This window comes from Cygnus olor, chromosome 3, assembly GCF_009769625.2.
Source record: "Cygnus olor isolate bCygOlo1 chromosome 3, bCygOlo1.pri.v2, whole genome shotgun sequence".
Classification (NCBI taxonomy): Eukaryota; Metazoa; Chordata; class Aves; order Anseriformes; family Anatidae; genus Cygnus; species Cygnus olor.
In genome coordinates, this window is record NC_049171.1 from 4,676,664 (window position 1) to 4,695,494 (window position 18,831).

Here is an 18,831-nt window from a genome sequence, read left to right on the forward strand (position 1 = left end):
CAAGGCATGAGGAAATTATGAATTTAATTAAATTACAAACCTAGATATTAGATACATCAACTGAATAATATAAACTTCTGTCAGATAACTAGAGTATCTACCGTCAGATACATGTCAGATACATGGAGGTATGGCTGGGAAATGCCATGCTGATATGGTCGTGGGCCTGCGGTTCCTGTGGTATCTGGACAGGGCTGGCCTGTGAAGCACTCACTGTTCTCCTTCCAGGCAGGAGAGGGCAGTAGTAGCACACACATTGACCCATCTGTCCCTGTTTATAACTGCTCTGACTTCAGTAGGATATGGCCTATCCTTAGACTATTGGTGAGGCACTGATCAATTCGCTGGTGCTTTTAAATGTTGATATTAAAAAAAAAAAAAAAAAAAAAAAAAAAGACTTTTGTTGTTGTTGTTGTTACTAGTGCAGAATAAAATCTTAAACCCAAAGTTCATGGACATTTGGAGTAATGTATGCCCATGATTCCCCACCTCACTAGTAAACAGTGAGGGAAATGGAGTGGTGAGAAAGGGTAGGCAGACTCTTACTTGTCCCCCAGTGGGACAGCCTTTGGAGGTAGGACATGGCAGTCATCCACTGCTCATTATCACCTGTGGCAAAGTGATCTCTCCTTAGAGCCAGAAAACAAGGCAGATGATTTCTGCCATCAAGGTTAGGTAACATTTATAGGCAGGGCAAATTCTGGAGCTGTGGCAATGTCTTAACTCTTGCTTATATAGTGCCCAGCATTACAATCAGATCTTAAAAACTTATATGATGCAGATTGTGCAGATTGTTGATGGGCTATATATCAATGCAGAGAGAGGTTTCAGTGCATGTCACCTCTGGGTCACCTTCAAGGTGAAGAGCTCTGGATACAAGAAGGACATCAAAGCCAGCAATCCTGTTCCCCACAACTAGGCAAAACACAGGGACATTGAGATATAAGTGACAATTCTGTGGCTGCTCAGCCTTCACCCTTACTGTAGCAGGATTACTCTCTGTTGGATGTATCATTCTCAAACATTTCCAGCAATGGAGAAAAGAGGTGGATGATGTCTTGGTTTCTGGCCTCAGCTCTCCTGCTGCCTTCCTGTGTAACATAGCGGTAAGCTCTGGAAGTATCTGATTATATTCGAGGCCACCCCATGCAAGCATACCACACACCTAGTGTAGGTCTATGTTATGCCATGCAGACTATTTATTCCTGTTTCCCATGGCTCATAGAGGCTAATTCTTCCCTCATCAAGGCTAATTAACTTAGATGAAATGTTATCCTAACATAATGTTACTGCTCCAGGGAGGTGAGTGGCTTGTTTAGAGCAAAGTCGGGTGGCTCTGCGTGTCTTTAATGGCTTTAGCAAAGCTCCCCTGCTGGTGTACATTGTTCCAGTGCCTTTGACTTCAAGGAAACCCTTGCAATTTTACAAGCAGAGAGGATCTGTCCCTCTGCAAATCAGCACTCCCTCAGCAGACTCACGATAATTATCTAGCAGAAACTAATACTTCAGCAGAAACTTAGATCTCCTTTTCACACATCCTTGTATTTGCTGCTGTGCAAACAGGAGACAAAGCCAGTTTGGCCTAAATCTCTTACCATGTAATAATGTCCTCTCCACTCACTTAAATCAGATAATCTGAGACTAAGATGTACAAGCCTCCTTAACTGCAGACAATGAGAACATAACTACTAAAACCTCATTATAGTAAATAAGGTTCCTTTTACAGCATCTCTAAAGAAGCTTGCTCTCATTTTCTGTCAGTGAATACTGTTGTGATAGCAGTCTCCACAATCACAGATCTTTACTCCCACTCCTCCCTGCAGCCCCCAGATTCAGAATGGAAAAGTGGCAGACAGATTTCTTTTTCAATATGACATTATTTCCCCCCCACTTCTTACTTTGTTGCTAAGATCATCTTTTTCCTTGCTGTCTGCTCTTTCTGTTCCATGTGCTGTCTGGCAATGTGCTCTCCCACTGCCTTGGCAGGGAACTCTGTTTCACAGGTGTAGCCGAAATCTCTGGCCAAATGTAATGCTTCCCCTGTAGGTAAACAAAACAGGTCAGTCAGTTAGGATTTATTTTACTTTTTTCTTACAGAATTTCTATCATCATTAAAAAAATAAATAAAGTCACTCATCTACTGTCTACATCTGTCTCATCTGTCTACAGACATCCACTCCCAATCTCTGATACAGATTTCAGTCCATTTCACCTGCTCATACTTAGACTTCAGATGGTGCCAGCCAGAAGATAAGAAGTATGTTCCTGTCGTGAGAAAACACCACTCAAGACACTTAGGTTCATCTCCCTCAACTGCCACCAGTATACTAGTGTAGCTGTGCAAGTTTTGTAAACTCAGATCATCAGTAATAGAAATTAGTGGGAAGTGGGAATAAAACTTTTTAAACAGACAAGATTCAGCCTTTGGTGCTTCACTTCTCTGTCTATAAAGGAAGAATAGCTTCCTACCCCAGGAGAGAACTATGAGAAAAAACGTGCACTTCAGCATATTTTCTTAAGAGTTAAGTGAGCAGGCACAGTACAGTTGCCCCACTCTAAAGATGAGCGGCCCACGAAGTACAGCACAAGAAACAATCCTGTTTCCAGAAAAGCTTGCAATCAAAATTGACCACACAAAAGAAAAGTGAAGACAATGAAGATCACAGCTGATGTTTTATATGTGGGGAAATCAGTGCACAGGACTTGACTAGGCTTTGTGAAAAGTCTTTGACAAAGGTAGACACTGAACTTCTCCCCACTTCATCTACAGAGATTGGACACTGTCACCTAACTCCATATTAGGTGCCACATGCCTCTGGAAATATCTGCCCCTCTCAATTAACACAGAGAACTCAGAAATTTATTTTAGGATTTACTGAACATTCCCCGGTCTGCATGTTGTCACTCTGACAACCTTGGTGTAGGATTTATCTGATCAAACACAGCTGACTGGAGTGTGAACATCTGTGCCTAAGTTAGTCTTTCCCTGGTGGGAAATAGGCACTTTGAGATCACACTTGCACTCATCTCGAAGTAGAAGGTAAAAATAGGTCAGCTACCAGAAGTATATGTTGAAGCACATCTGTATGAATGACTAACAGTGACATGCTCCAGAACTGCTTTGGGATTAGGGTATCTGTTTGTCTGGTTTTGTTTATCTGCTCATTAGTTTTGTTTGTTTGTTTTCAGAGTTGACCATTTGAGTGCCGTCTTGAGTGGTGACATTGGACCCTGGTTCTTTGGAGACCATGCTAATGCTCTAGACAGACAATTAGGAGAGATGCAGGACCTGTAACACCTCCGTCTGAGAATACCTGCAGTGAGATTCATGTGATTAAAAATCAATATTGACATCTGAGCTAAGACTCCCTAGTCGATGGAGATAAATTTGCACTTTAATTTGCACTTTTTATGCACTTCATTTGCACATATCATCCTGTACTAAAGTAGAAGGCAAATGGATCAGATGTACTGTAGAAGGCAAGCAGATCAGATGGAATGTAGAAAAGTCCAGGTTGGATGGAATTCTGGAGATCTTCTGTTGAAATTGGGCTTTAGATGACATTATTCAGGGCATTTTCAACCTAGTCTTGAATATTTCCAGCCATGTAAATTCCACAACTAAGCAACTTAATTCAATGCTTAATTGTTAATTTAACTTAATTTGATTTAATTGTTAATCACACAGAATATACTGGCCTGTATACTGGCATATACTTGACTGCCAGCCTTGTATTTAAAACACCCAGACGTTACAAATTTAAGCTACAACTTCTAAATTTTTGTTGAGGTGCTTCAAAATTTGTGTTTCAATTACTCTGTTACTCCTCCTTTCAGTATCAGGTTTTGCTTTTAGGCAAAACTCTATTAAAATACATGATAGATTTGTTTTCATGCCAGTGCAGAAAGAAGATAAAAAGCAAACCCTTTGAAGCTGTCATCAGGTGGAATTACCATTCTTCGGACAGCTCTGTCTTGATCCCAGTCAGACCCAAGTAACAACACAAAGAATGTACTCAGGAAAGCACTTCAGCATTTAGCCATTGGAAAAAAATAAAATAATAATAATAATAAAAAAACTTGCTTTCTTCAAGGAAAAAAAAGTGATAGAATATTGGCATTTATTTAACATGACAGCAATATACTGACTGAAATTTGAATGTTTTCACTTAATGTGAAAAAGAAAAGGAAAGAAAATATGAACAGTCATTATAACTAATCCTTCCAGAGATGGTGTATATTATTTACTACAGCTAAGAAATTATACTAAACCTGTTGGATGATCTTAAAAAAATATATAAAAGTATAAAACTTGCTCATCTTGCCTGGGGCTGGGATTGTGATTATGACTGACTGCTAACAGTGTATATAGAGAAATACAGTCAAGAGAAAAAAAGAAACTAGAGGACTTATGTATCTACTTACAGGTAGGAAAAATTTTAGCTAAAAAAAGTGCCTATTGTGTTGTGTGAGAAAAATAAATCTGCAAATGTTTTAAATATATTTAAAAAAATACTGGAAAGGGTAAATTGATGTAGGTTATAAATGTACTTTATAACTACGGATAATCATACATATAGCAAGTACACCCGTGTGATATATGGAATAGACATTCTAAATTACAACATCAAATTCCAGATAAAAACAAAAATCTAAACATGGAACACTCTACAGAACATTGTTTATCATATTTCATAGCTGAGCAAATATGTCATTTTGAACTGCCACACTGATGGTGTATTTAGAAGTGGACTGTGTTGTATTCCTATATATATTATATATATTTAATATCAGTGAATGGAGTTGCCTAACATTAATGCACAGTAAAACATGTCCGGGGAAAGCAGTTTGTACAAAACATAATAAAATATTTTTTTCTACATTAAATTTTTGACAAACATTTATTCTAGGGGAGAAAGTGGAAATATTGGAAATGTAAATGGATTGGCTTCTTCTCTTTCAACTTAGATTTGCAGTATTCTGCTTTGTTATTATTTATGCTAGGGAGTAGTTTTACAAAAGGTAGAAAACCCTAAAATATCTGGCACTTGTAGCCAATTGCTTTGTTTCGACCTAAATTTAAATTTTGCTATGTGCAATGTCCCTTATTCTTTCCTTCTGCAGACAAAGAATGGGTGCTGAGGACCATTGGCTTTTTCTACTTAAATCCAGCATGTCTTTGTAGCTATAGGCAGTGCTGCCTTTCCTATATAGTTTGACAATTGACCAGAGAGCTTTGCATGATGGAAAAGGACAGTTGCTGAAGCTGAATTGGAAGAGACAGCTCTAGAAAGCCTCAGTGGAGGGACCAGCCTGCGTACCTTGACAGGCTTCTGTGGGCAGGTGCAAGGAGCAGTGTGAGCCTCTCCTGGGTCTAGCAAGAGTGAGAGATGCTCCTATGAAGAGTGAAGGCAGAAGCAGTGTCCCAGGAGGGGGACACTTGGCATCTGAACTTCTTACTCTCTCTTCAGCTTCACCTCCTCTGGATGCTCTACCCAGCAGAGATGCTACCCAGGGGGAGGAGAGACAGGCAGGAGGTGGAATGAAATTGTTTTTTTTTTTTTTTTTTTTTTTTTCAGTTTGTAGGATGAGAAGGGAGGCGGAAAATGTGGAAGGATATTAAAACAAAGGCTGAAGGGAGAGTCTGACAGTTGCTAGCAGAGTAAAAATATAAATGCTGATCTATTTTTCTCAAGAGCTTTGGTCCCCAAATGATGAATGCAGTCATTGCTCTGTCTAGTGAATTTAGTATTTTACTTAGGTTTGACAGGAAAAAAAATTCCATATTTTTTTCATCAGTGTTTTTCCAGATTTTTTTTTTTGTTGTAAAAAAAAATCTGATAGCTTTAAATTCATTCATGTATTTCTTTTACCTGCATCTGCAATAACATTTATGCTATGTCTCTGCCTTATAAGTGACCAAACATCTGATGGGGACATCTCACATCTTCTCACATCCTTCCATATTCTTACTGGGATGCTTTTGACTCCTTTGAACCAGCTTATCCTTGGCAATGCCAGCAATGGAGGAGCCTTTATTGCATTAGCTAAGAAGTAGGATTTAAAAAAAATATTTTTAGAGCTGGTAAGAAAAATGACCTTTCCTTTCTTCTAATTTAGGCACTAGAGGGCATCCCTCACCTACAGGTTGAACAAAGCTAGGTCCAGCACTGCTGTAGAGTCTTGCGGTGCTGCGGTTGTTCTCCCAGTCTGTCTTTCAACCCATTGTGCTGATCTATGTGGATGACAATATAAAGAACAGAACTGATATCTCCAACAATTCCCACTTTGGGCCCCAGAATTTCTTACCAAAGACACTAAAGATGCAAGCTTATCAAAACCAACCAAACAAACAAAAACAACAACAACAAAAAAAACGTAACAGTAAACAGCCAGCAGCCATGCTGAACCCAGAGAAAAGCAAGCTTATAGAAAAAAAGAACTGAATAATTTTCATAAAATCTGGATCTTTAACACCACACCCTAGAAATTCGTTGCAGTTTTTCTGTTGAACTTCAAAGGACTCCCAAAACCACAATAATTTTAATCTATTTCAGATGAAGAGAAATCTTAGTTGTGTCAGAGACTTTTGAGATGTCTTTGGCAAAATGCATAATAACCACGAAATTGGTTTTGCCTTTTCTTACCTCAAAGTGATATTGAAGAGGTCAAGAACGTACCTACCTTACAGGAATATTAAAGGCCTCAATACAATGAAGACTGTGAGGACCTTGTTAGTTTCTGTAATAATTAACTTAAAAGTATCTACCATAATCAAGAGAGACACAATACAGGGTCTAAATGAGAAGTCCACATAGTCCACCTGAGATTTTGGGATTCAATAAGACTAACAGATTATGACATCAGTTTGTGTATTAACATTACCCACTAAAAGACAATGCTGTTTTCTGCATATCTTCTTCATATCTTCCCCTATGAAAAAAGGCAGAGAGACCTGGATCTGTTCAGCCTTGAGAAAAGAAGACTGAGAGAGGATCTTATCAATGTTTATAAATACCTTAAGTGTGGGAGACAAAGAGATATGGCCAATCTCTTTCCAGTGGTCTGTGGGGACAGGACAAGGGGCAATGGCCACAAAATGGAGTGCAGGAAGTTCTGCACCAACATGTGAAAGAACTTCATGGTGAGGGTGACGGAGCACTGGAACAGGCTGCCCAGGGAGGTTGTGGAGTCTCCTTCTCTGGAGATATTCAAGGCCAGTCTGGATGCCTACCTGGGCAACCTGCTCTAGGGAACCTGCTTTGGCAGGGGGTTTGGACCCGATGATCTCTTGAGGTCCCTTCCAACCCTTACAATTCTGTGATTCTGTGATTCTAAAATCTGGAGTAAGCCTGTGTATTTCCATATATGCCTCATCCATCGTCAGGAGCCGGTGAGGGATGGGCTTCCTTGCAGAAGCTGTGCTGCAAGTTATAACCAGTTGGAAGTAATATTTGCATGCAGAGAGGGAGGATAGCTTATACCACACATAATTCAATGAAAACAACCAAGTTTACATAGACATTGTTTGCATAGACATAAAATGAGCTTCATTTTGATTTCTGTTGGAATATTAACACATACGGTGGTGCCTTTCCCAATAATTTTAGTAGACAAGATCTACGTTTATCATGTCTAGGCAAGCAGGTCTAGTGAACTCATTCTCTTCAGTGTATATCTTTAGCACTTAGAATATCACAATAGAACAGTCCATTAACAAAAGCAATGGTATAGGCTTGATAACAATTTTGCTATTGGCTTTGAGCAAAGGGCAGGGAGGCAAGGACGGATACATTCCTGGGGAAAAAAAAAAAAAAATTCTAATTGTGATTTACGGTAAAACTACATTGCCATCTGTCCCAGGCCAACAATTGAAATAGGGTTTTCTCCCTCTCCGCCTCTTCTAATGAATGAGTGTCTGGCCACATAGCTGTTTATTCTTCTCTACTAAGACCCAAGACTCATGAAGGAACAGTCCTTACTCCCCTAAACTGGTACCTTTCCTAAGTCTGCAACTTCATTTGGACTTTCTCTTTATTAGAGGAAAGTGTGATATGGATATGTCTGTATTTCAGAGCAGCCCCATGGTAGTTTTGTGTGCTCAGTGCCCCATGAGGATCCCAGTTTCTCTTAGATTCTGAAAAATCTCATTTTTTGAGGATTCAGTGCTTTTTCCCTGCCTTCCAGAGTCTCCATCATTGGAGATATTCAAAACCCGACTAGACAAGGTCCTAAGCAACCTCTTCTAGTTGACCCTGCTTTGAGCAGAAGGGTTGAACTAGAAGATCACCAGAGGTCCCTTCCAGCCTCAGCCTTTCTGTAGTTCTGTGATTCTGTGGTAATATGTGCTGAGACCTCAGTCTACTTGCCTAGATCTGTATGGACTTTTCAGGTTATGATCCTAGAAGGTGTTGACCTTTAGGATGAGCTGAATGCTCTCAACATCAAGAAGGAGGGATCTGAAATTCCCAGAGCTGCTCCTTGCAGCCAAACAACAAACTGAGTACTTAGTGGATTCACCCAGAATAGAAGAGATTCAGGTAGAGTTTCTTCCCTTTGCCTGAGGGGTTTGAACCTGCATATCCCAGCTGAATGTTCGAAGAACACATCAGTATTTGGTGAATCGTATTTAAACAACAAATAAAGGCCAAGAAAGTATCTCCTGGGTCTGCCTAGAGTTTATGTGAAGAAAAAAAAAAAAAAAAAAAAAAAGATTTCATTCATTTATGTGCAAGATGAAAAGGGTTGTGTAAATAATAGGCCTTCTTATGGGAGGAAAAATATCACATTTTTGGATCAGCTCCAGGAAATTCACAAGTGTTCTTTGTTGTTGTTGTTGTTTAAAAAAAAAAAAAAAAGTATAAACAAACCTACTTGTAGAGCTGGTATAAGACATTCATCTCTCACAAGAACTCTTGGATCATCGATTTGTAAGGCAGATCCCAGCACAAAAAGCACAGATCAATGCTGAGGAAACTGCATGACCAAATCACTTGCTGGGAGCAAAGACATCTCAGAGTGAACTTCCATGTTGCCACTGGTTGTGTCTGTGGCTTTGGGCAAATCAGTTCTCCTCTTTGTACAAAATACAGATTATGATACTTAACACAGTGGCTGAAAAGTGTTTTAATACAAAGCATTTAAATTGTGTTTATATTATTGCAGTATTACAAACCCTACCTTCTACCAAGGAAGTCAAGAGTGTGACATTTGCTGCTTTTCTTCTTCCTGCAGGCAAATTCAGTCCCAGTCTGTCTAATTTTTCTCTCAAGCAGCGTCCTCCATTCTTAGATTTTGCTCTGTCAGAAGAGAAATGTAGGAGAGAGAAATTTGTGTTTATTGTGCTCTCTGTCTAGAAATGGTGTACACCTTATTGGCAAATGTATGCAGTAATGCTGGCTCTGATGACATCAATGGAAAGTCTTTCAGAGTTATATTCTTAACTACCTACTCACACTGTGTGAGTTTTTCAGGTTGGTCTTTTGACAGACATTAAAATGTCAAAGTTGTATCAGATCTTCACACAGCTTTCTACTTAGTGGGACCCATGGGCCTGTTTGGGTGCTGAGCCTGGGATTGCAATGACTGAATGTAAATATTGACAGTGTAGTCACTTATATCTGACCTAGCCACCCCAGGCTCCCAAGAAAATCAAAAGAGAAACAAACACTTCTAGGCTAATAATAAACAAGTCTAGAATAAGAGATCTTTACCAATTTCTTCTACATGACTATAAAAGGAAGCTAGAGAGCTACTAAAATGCAGATGTCTATGTGGAACCCAGCTCCAGCTATGCCTATATGATCTATGTAGAAATCTGTGTACAAACAAATGTGGTATATGAAGCCCAGCACTTTCTAAGAATATGGATAAGCCAATAAAAAATGTTGATGGTAAAATCTCAGCCATCTTTGGTTATCTATGCCCCTATCCCAGATGCCTACATCACTTTGTTCTCACAAAATGGTTCCTGGTGCATCCCACAACTGCTTTTCTGCAGTACTTCAGTGTTTGAAGCTTTTCAAGCATATCCACTTATGCAGCAGTCTTAGGTTCAATTTCTTGTTCAGCCTGAGGGAATTTGAACCTGTGTCTTTTCAATGAATACAGCAGCCAGCTGGAGGTGCATAACTAATGTTAAAATGCTTAAACATTGAATAGAGCAGTGACTGTAACCCAGATCTCTCCCATCCCAAATGAATGGCCTGGTCATTAGATAGTAAAGTCATCACCACTTTTATGCCTTCACTTTCACCTAACAAATATTTAATTATTCTCAAATGAGACTGAAGGTCCTCCAGCCTAGAATAACCCATCACTGATTACTAAAAGTGTCTGCCTAGGTGTTTTGAGATGCAGCTTCAAGTTCCTTCAGGCAGAGGAAGGAATACCCCAGTTTTTATGGTCACTTTTACCCACTGAGAGATACCACAATTTTGACTATATAATATGTCAGGAAGTGTCTACTGAGAACAGCAAGCTGGGGAAATATCTTGATGGTGATAACTAATGGAATGCAAAACTAACCCTGCCAGGTCTTGGGCAAATCATGAAGCAGATTTGTTTTCACTATATCTGTGCTTGTCAACTATGCAGTGTCTGAGTCTGTTCTCTAGTCCTGAGACCTACTAGTATAGCCTGACCACATCTATATATTTACACTCTGCACTGTAAAACAAAATTGCTTTATCCAAACTGCCAGCTGGGAGCAGCCCCTGGATAAATCATCAGCCAGGCCCCAGGATGATTTGGTAGAATGATAGTTGGTCTGGGTCAAAAACGTATGGGGATCATTCAAGCGTTTTAACAGAAGAGAAAATTGAGTACCTATGTTCACACTCATGCCCTTGCATTCTTAATACCTTTTAGTGGTATTGATGAAGTTTGGTATGAGTATTTAAAATGAACATTTCTGTAACTGCTAATTGAAAGCATCTCCAGGGTGAAGCAGTAGCAGAGGAAAATTTTTGTGGATGTAGATTTTGGAATTCAATGCCTATTGAGGCAGTTCAATGGGGTGTATGCCCCCTGGAACAATTTTGCAATCTAGTCCTTACTCTGCAATATGGCTTAAGACAGCTCTTGGGCTGCTACATATCTTAGAATATAGCAGGTTGGATAAAATGACTTTCAGTGTAAGTACAGGGATCAGTGTGGCCTTCAGTGACAGCAGTGAAATAGCCTATGACTTTCCAGCTAGTTTTGATCAAAGGGCATTCAAGTAGCTTATGCCATCTAAGTTGACGCCTCAGGGACATTGCGACTCACATATGCCTGGCTGAATTACGGTTGCCTCCTTGTTTTCCACTTGTAATGTGAGGCAGAGTCTGCCACTTTCCTCCTTTCTGCTACTACATTCTGCAAGCACCTACTCTGGTCAGTGAAGGGTTAGAAACAAAATCATACCTAATTACTTGCTTCTCCTGCAGCATCTCACAATGAAAAAAAATGAAACCAGCATATTCTGCCAACTCTATCTTTTCTGGGCTCAGGAGGCATGAAAGGTTGAATGGAAGAAAAAAGCATCCCTAAGCCTTTTTTTTTTTTTTTTTTTTTTTTACAGTGAGGATTGTTTCACACCTGGTAAAACAATTTAATTTGAAATAGTTTCTCAAAAAAGGTTAATTTATAGTGCTAATAATTTTTTTTCACACACAGATTTTTTTTTTCATTTCAAATCAAAACACCTGTTCATCTGTGATGGGTAACTGAAATGAGGGGGTAAAATAAAATGAAAACATAAACTTTCCATAAAGAATATCAATACAATCTTAATTTTTCTTATTAATCATTAAAATATTCCTTAGAAAATGTCTTAATTCATAATTCATCTCATTCTGCTTTCCCAAGCAGTGGTCACCTACCCAAGTGGGGAAAGAGAACAAAATCTTTTTGAGGAAAATGAAATCACAGAAATGACAGAACGGTCTAGTAGTTATTATTCTTGCCTTTAACTTACCTTCTTAAAATGCCTCCTAAGAGGGAAGCATTGAGGCATTCTGGTGGTGAAAGGCGCCTCTTCACTTCTGCAATGGTCACTTTGTACTTTGAAGTGGAGCTGAGTAGAGATAAGCGACCAGGTACAGAACAGAACAAGTCGGTGGGGTTAACAACACATGTTCCACCTGCAAAAAACAGAACTGTTGGAGTTGGAAAATCTTCATGTTCCATACTTTGACAAACTCAATAATGAAAAAGAATTCTGATGTGTTTTTTTTGTTTTGTTCTGCTTTGTTGTTTTTTTAATGTTTATTTATTTATTTATTTATTTTAACATTGCATCACTTTGTTGCTTTGGGAAATTATAATTAATTTACATTTTAATATAGAAAAAGTGGATTATTAGATCTCATAAGTTTTACAGGCAAAATACTTCATTATGGCTACCTCATTTGGTTTCATGATCAACAAAAATTGAATAAGGTCACCAAAAGAGCCTTGTATTTGATATAGTAACACTATGTGATTGAATGAGATTCAGGTATCACTCATGATTTAAGAAAATCAGCTGGTTAAACATTTAAAACATTGTTTCCAATTATAAATGGTCAGTTAGACTCTCATAGCAGTGTTTAGAACCACAAAGATGCAATACCACTATAGGTTTGCAGTGATTTGCAGCCAGAACTCTTTTCCTCACCTTTTAATTCTCATATACTCCCTCTAAAGTTAGGTCAAATCCTCAGCTGATGTTAATGATTGAAATCTACTGAACTACATCACTTTATCTCAGATTAGTCCTGGAATTGGCTATCTTGAAAGTGACAATTACTTGGCCTGGGTCTATAACTGCTGAATGATCACCAAATCTTTCAATGAAGACTGTGATCAACAACTCCTCAGGCGAAATGGAACTTTTAAGTTAGAGCTAATTTCTGAGAAAGCAAGAGAGAAAACTTCATCTGGATCTGATCCAAGAGAACAAAAATCTTAAGGACTAGCATATATTTTATCACCAAGTGCAAAACACTCTTTGACCTGCTTTCTCCAACCCAACTACAGTAAAAATTCTGGGGAAGAAATGAATCTTACCACTGCATTCACAGTTCTCCCCTGGGGAAAGATGAGAAAAAAGAATGAGCTGCATATGACAGTGGTATAAAATATCACATCGTTCAATGCACTACTGGAAGGAGTTTAGATGGTTTCTGCAAGGACGATGATATAAAGACCTTCTTACAGCAGAATGAATCTGTGCTCATCATTCACGTTTAAAGGAAATATACTGGTTTTAAAAATACCATTATCACTTCATCTTTCCTATGAACACTCTAAACTCTGCACTGCAAGAACTCACTTTATTATGCTTAAAAATTTAGTTTGTAGTCTGAATTCTAGAATAGAATAGAATAGAATAGCTCATTTCAGACCACTTTTACTCCTTCTTCCACAAGTAATCCCTCTTAAAAATAAGGTGACTATATACATTCCAGCTTTAGCAGAGACAGAGAAGTATAACTCAAGGATTAAACTTCATTAAAAGCAGACTATTGCTTGCTTACATAAGGCAAACAGAATTTCTATCCAAATATTTCATCTCTTGAAGGTATATTTAAACATTTGTGCTGACAGCAAAACCAGAAAAGAACATCTCTTAGTATAAATCCCAGATGGGTGAGATCCTGACTCAGTACAGCAGGTTATTTTATGACTTGCCCAATTATACCACAGGATAGATATTTGTGTCCACTTCTCAGACAGAATATGGAGACAAACTGTGCATCAACAAAAATATATATGCATCAAGGGCACTTATGCACATTTTTGCACAGCTGAGAGTTACAATTTATGAGCTCAGATGCTCAAATACAGAAATATGGTGCCACATGCCTGATAGATTTTTTTTTTCCTTGACTGAGACAGGGCTGCACAGAAACCTAAAAAAATTTTCAATCAACATTTTCAAACTTCTGGTCTGTCAGGTACATTTTTGAAAAGTGTTAACACTGAGTAGATTTGTTTGTTTGCCATTTCTTACTGCACTGATACACAAATACATATATACACATTTACATATATATGTGTCAAGAAAACAGTAGCAATGGGTACATATTTATTTACTTTAATAAGTCTGTAAATTTTATAATGAGTGAGACTGTACTATAATCAGTGTTCTTACGTTATCTTCTTGCCAGGTTAAGCCAGTATGTGCACCATTTATGCCAGATAAATAATTGTTCCTTTAATCCAAAAACATGTTACCCTGCAGCTGTTCCTACTCTAACCAGAATTTACTGGAACACATCTCATTACTATTTACTAGAAGGTTGTTTACAGCCTAAAGTGGTTAAAAGTATTTTGACTATGTAACACGGTCTCAAACAAAGCAATTCCAGGTAAGTGAGTTATTGGTTAAAAGTGATAAAAAACAAAACAAAACAACAAAAAAAAACACACACAAAACATGTCTAAGCAATTTGCTCTCCAGAAACATGGAGCACAAGTTGTAAATTACAAGGAGGTAAAATCTGTTGCATATAATTATTTCACTATATTAATTATTCATTGACTCAATAACAGAGAGCAGTGTGGTGTTTTACAGACAAAGCTATGTCCTTGTCACAAACTGTGTGCAGTTTTGAAGGCAAGGCCCTCCTCATACAAACACCACCATGAAGAGATGGATGAAGTCATGGCCTTTACACCAGGTGGTAAACAGGAAAAGGAGTGACTGTAAACAAAGAGAAGCATCCTGGAAAGAGAAAAGAAAGAAAAAGTGCAACCAAACTCGAAGGTGAAGGGTTCTTTCTTTCAAACACATACACTTTAATGTATTCTTTCCCCCATATTCTGATCATATGTTAGAATGGAGGAATGATTTTCTAAAATGCAGCTCAATGAGGAGAGGACAAGGTCTGGTTTATGTTGCACTGAACAAAAGTGGCAACAATGAGCTGTCACCCAATGCTGCTGTGGGTGCTGTTGGAAAAATCAATCCTTGTTCAACCATTGAGTTGGTCTTGTGATAACATAATGTTTGAGAACTGGGATGCTAACTGTCACAGCTGAAGAAGCAGAAGAAAATGCCCTCAAAATGAAAATAGAAATAATGCCTTTGATAAGTCTAGCATTTCAGCCTGGAAATCTCTATTCCTCTTGGCAGATTTTACTTCCTTTAGAAATTTTTACAGACTATCTTTTGGTGCTAGGATATATAAGAAGTTGTCAGCTCATCAGAAGAACATCCCAACACATAACCATGACAAAGAAATATGCCCGCCAGTGTACACAAAGAATGGAAAGCTGTGGCCATTACTTTCTGATGCTACCCACACAAATGGTCCTACTGCAAGGCTAGGAAAAGAATATTAGAGTGGGCAGAAGGTGAGATAACCAGTAGGATCATTCAGGAGATGACCTCAGCAATTTCCTGCTATGGCTATCATGTGCAATAAGCATTTGAATGCTAAAAGAATTATTTTTAGGACAACTGTTTATTCCCACAGTGAAGTGGTTATATGGTCTGGTCACATATAATCTGTTGCCATGAGATACTGCGTTACAGATGACTGTAAATTGTGGTAGTTGTGCTGTTACATCCACAGAGGTTTAAAGGCACAAGTAAAACAAGACTTAGATGAAGGTGGGGTATCTTTTATATTACGACTGATAGATTTGGGAAACAAAAAGAAAGAAGGAAAGCTTTCAGGCACAAAAACCCTTCCTCAGGGCTTGTCTTTTATCCAACTCTATTCAATTACTTTTTCTTTCTTCTAGACAGAATTTTACCTTCTGATCTGTCACCTTCATGTTGATTTCAAGAAATACAATTGTTCAAAAAGAAAAGGATAGGAGAGGAAGAAATATGCTTTATGCAGCAAAACACATCTGGAGAAAGACCCAGGGCCTGATTCTGCCATATTCTGAGTCATCTCAGCTACAATAAATTTAACTTAATTTCAAGTGTTTCAAGGGAGAGGAAGAAGGAGAAACTATACTAATTCTAGCTAGCTTTCTTCTGGGACCCAGTCCTTTTCTTTGTAGCTGGCTGGTTCATACTCAGTGCAACTCTGTGTGAACTGCACTTTTGCTTTGTTTCCCATGCCTAGAATGAACAAAAGTTAGGCTAAGTGATACTGAAAAAGGTAGTCACAACAAACATTGGGAGAGTATTTCTCTTCCTTATTCCTGTCTCTCCATCAAATAGCGTAAGTCAGTGCAAAATGCCAAGACACACTGATGACAAGTTCTGTAGATGACAGCAGCAAGAACAACATAGACATGCTCTAACCCAAGAGCAACATACTCCAGTCTTGTCAACACAATGAAAATCCCAATAATTCATGATGCAAAAAGAGCTTGGTCTGCTTTGATTGTAGGGTTCCCTTTATACAGATAAACAGGACAATAGGGTTTCTAGAGTGAAATGATTTATTCTGATTAAGTTGTACACTTGAACATCTGCTGAAATATAGGTCTCCCTAATATTGTCAGAGTTAAGTATTTGTGCATTTTCTCATTGCAAATCCATATTCTCATGTTTCATGCTTTTCATGATAAGTAACACTATTGCTTTATTATAAACAAAATATCTGTTGATGTTACTAAATATTTTTTTCACTTTCAATACAAATATTTTTTAAACGTCTGTATTTTTTACAGATACAAACATTCTACAATGTCATTTCTTATTTGTTAGTCATAACAGCTGCAATATGACAGGTACTTTATATTAATTCAAGAGAAGGTAAACCCTTTTCTAAAATACTCACTTATAAATATCATATAGTTATGGGAGGAAAAATCATTATTTACCAGAGCCAACAGTGCAGAAATAATGTTTGTTTTGTTTTGTTTTGTTTTGTTTTCCAGGATATATGTTTGTGTGTGTGCTTGTGTACATTATTAAGCACAAGCATGTGTGAGTGCCTACTGATTAATCTTATATAAAATATTAATAATGTACTATGCTTTTTATTAGTCTATTATTTATATCTAAAGGTGCTGTTCATGGGAATCTCCAGCTTATACTATATTTTCTGCTCAGTTATGAAATTCTAACAAAAGTACAATACGTTGCCAAATGAAGACATGTAAACCTACCTCTCTTCACCTTTTTTTTTTTCTTTTTTTTTTTTCTTTTTCCCTAGCAAGTACAAACCTAAGCTAGCCGTTAATTGTATAGGGTTTATCAGCATTATTTAATCCAATGTTCAGTTCCCAAGGGTCTGTAAGCAATTGAAAATGTTCCCCAAGTTATCCTCAAATGATCCAGTCATTAATCTCGGGAGCTAAATATTCACAATTCTAAAACTCATCTGCATTTGTCAGGAAAAAAAATAGTAGGTACTGTCTGCTTTCCCCAGTTACTCTTTTGTTTTATTGATGAGTACAAACTTTGCATCATGTACCTAGTCAAGTAAACCAGCTCTTCCTATATATATGAACAATTCTGAGATAATATCCTTTACTACAGCTTTCCTGCTAAGGAAACACAGACATGTCTGCATGCACAAAGCAATTTAATATACACATATATGCTATATATATATACGTAAACTAGAAGAGACAGAAAGACAGAGGGGATGGTCAGTAGTTTTTACGATCCATCTTTTACCTACATACAGCTTTTAAAGTTGTTAAGAGCATTAAGAATTTTAAGTTAAGACAACGTTAAAAAAATACCTTGGGAGAAGCAAAGACAAGAACAAAATAATATAAATAAGAGCGATTGGTCCAGCAAGTTAACTTTAAAAATTGTATCAAGATGCAAAAGGATTTAAAATCTCAGTCACCCAGGAGTTCAGCAAAAGTAACAGAACTGATGCGGGAGCACTTTCGCAGCTCCTGGTGTGAAAGATAGAATCCAAACCCCAAATAGAGCCAAAAGAAAATAAATCTGTTTCATTCCTCTTTCTTATACACAAACCAGAAGAACTTATGAGCACTTTGGGAATACAGCTGTGAGTTGCTGGTAGGTGAGCCTGCATTGTGTCCTGCGTGGCTGCAGGAGGAAGGTTTGGGGTTGTGTGCATTATAGGGTGTGTGTATGAGTGACTGGTAAGGCTTTGGGGCTCTGCCCGTGGTGTTTCACGAGTGAGCACTGCGTGGGGCAGAGAAAGCGGTGTTGGAGGGGGGAACTGTGCTCTCCACGAGGGTGTGCCTGGTGTGTGTCCACGCGGGTCGTGCTTTTCCAGACCTTGTGCCCTGCGTATGTGTCTGAATTTGAAAGGTGCCGGGGAATGCTCCGCGTGTTGTGCGCTCTGTGCGTCGTACGCCCTGTGTGCGTTAAGGGGAGCCAAGCCGGGATTGTGCAAATCACGGCAGCCAGAGCTCGGAACGGAGCAAAAGAAGACAGAAGACACATAATGCACAACCTCTACCCCAGAAACACTGATTGGAGAGCGGCACCAACCCCGCAGTGAATGGGATCCGCACTATCGCCACTCCGCGCGCAGCCGGAACAGATCCTTTCGGAGATCAAAAGAAAAGAAAACAAACAAAAACACCCCCAAAACCAACCTCACATCTCTTCCCCAAACAGGTCGCAAAGGTCTTGCTCCCACCAGGACCCTTTTAAAGGGAGCTGGCTCGCTCCCTTCCCGGCCAACCAAGCGCTCTGGCTCCGGGCAATGAGCTCAGCCCCCTCCGTCCCCTTCCCCAACCCGAAACTCCCGGAGAGCTAACACTCGCCACCCGATTTGGGGAGGCGGTGATTTTAGTCGGCTGGAGATTATCTCAGCTGGAGCCGCGAGAGCCATTAATTAAGCCAGCTATTTAGGATTTTAATGCGATTTAAATTGGCCCTTGGAATAGAAAAGAAAAGAGGAGAAAAAGACAACAGTGCTAATGACAGTGCATTAGGATCTGAACACAATGATGGGCTATTAC

The 18,831-nt window shown here is 38.7% G+C and overlaps 1 protein-coding gene across 4 annotated transcripts in view; it reads right to left on the reverse strand.

Moving 5' to 3' along the window:
* Nucleotides 1-18,831, reverse strand: part of TFAP2D (transcription factor AP-2 delta) — a 59,394-nt gene that overhangs the window by 30,797 nt on the left and 9,766 nt on the right. For all 4 annotated transcript variants that reach the window (XR_005818678.1, XM_040553246.1, XM_040553244.1 and 1 more), the window contains 3 exons: nucleotides 11,960-12,125; nucleotides 9,181-9,299; nucleotides 1,899-2,040 (listed from right to left, as the gene is read on the reverse strand). Coding sequence is in view for 3 of the 4 variants with exons in the window: in XM_040553246.1 (XP_040409180.1) it covers nucleotides 1,899-2,040; nucleotides 9,181-9,299; nucleotides 11,960-12,125 (427 nt within the window). In the remaining variant the exon portion in view is untranslated. The remainder of the gene's footprint in view (nucleotides 1-1,898; nucleotides 2,041-9,180; nucleotides 9,300-11,959; nucleotides 12,126-18,831) is intronic.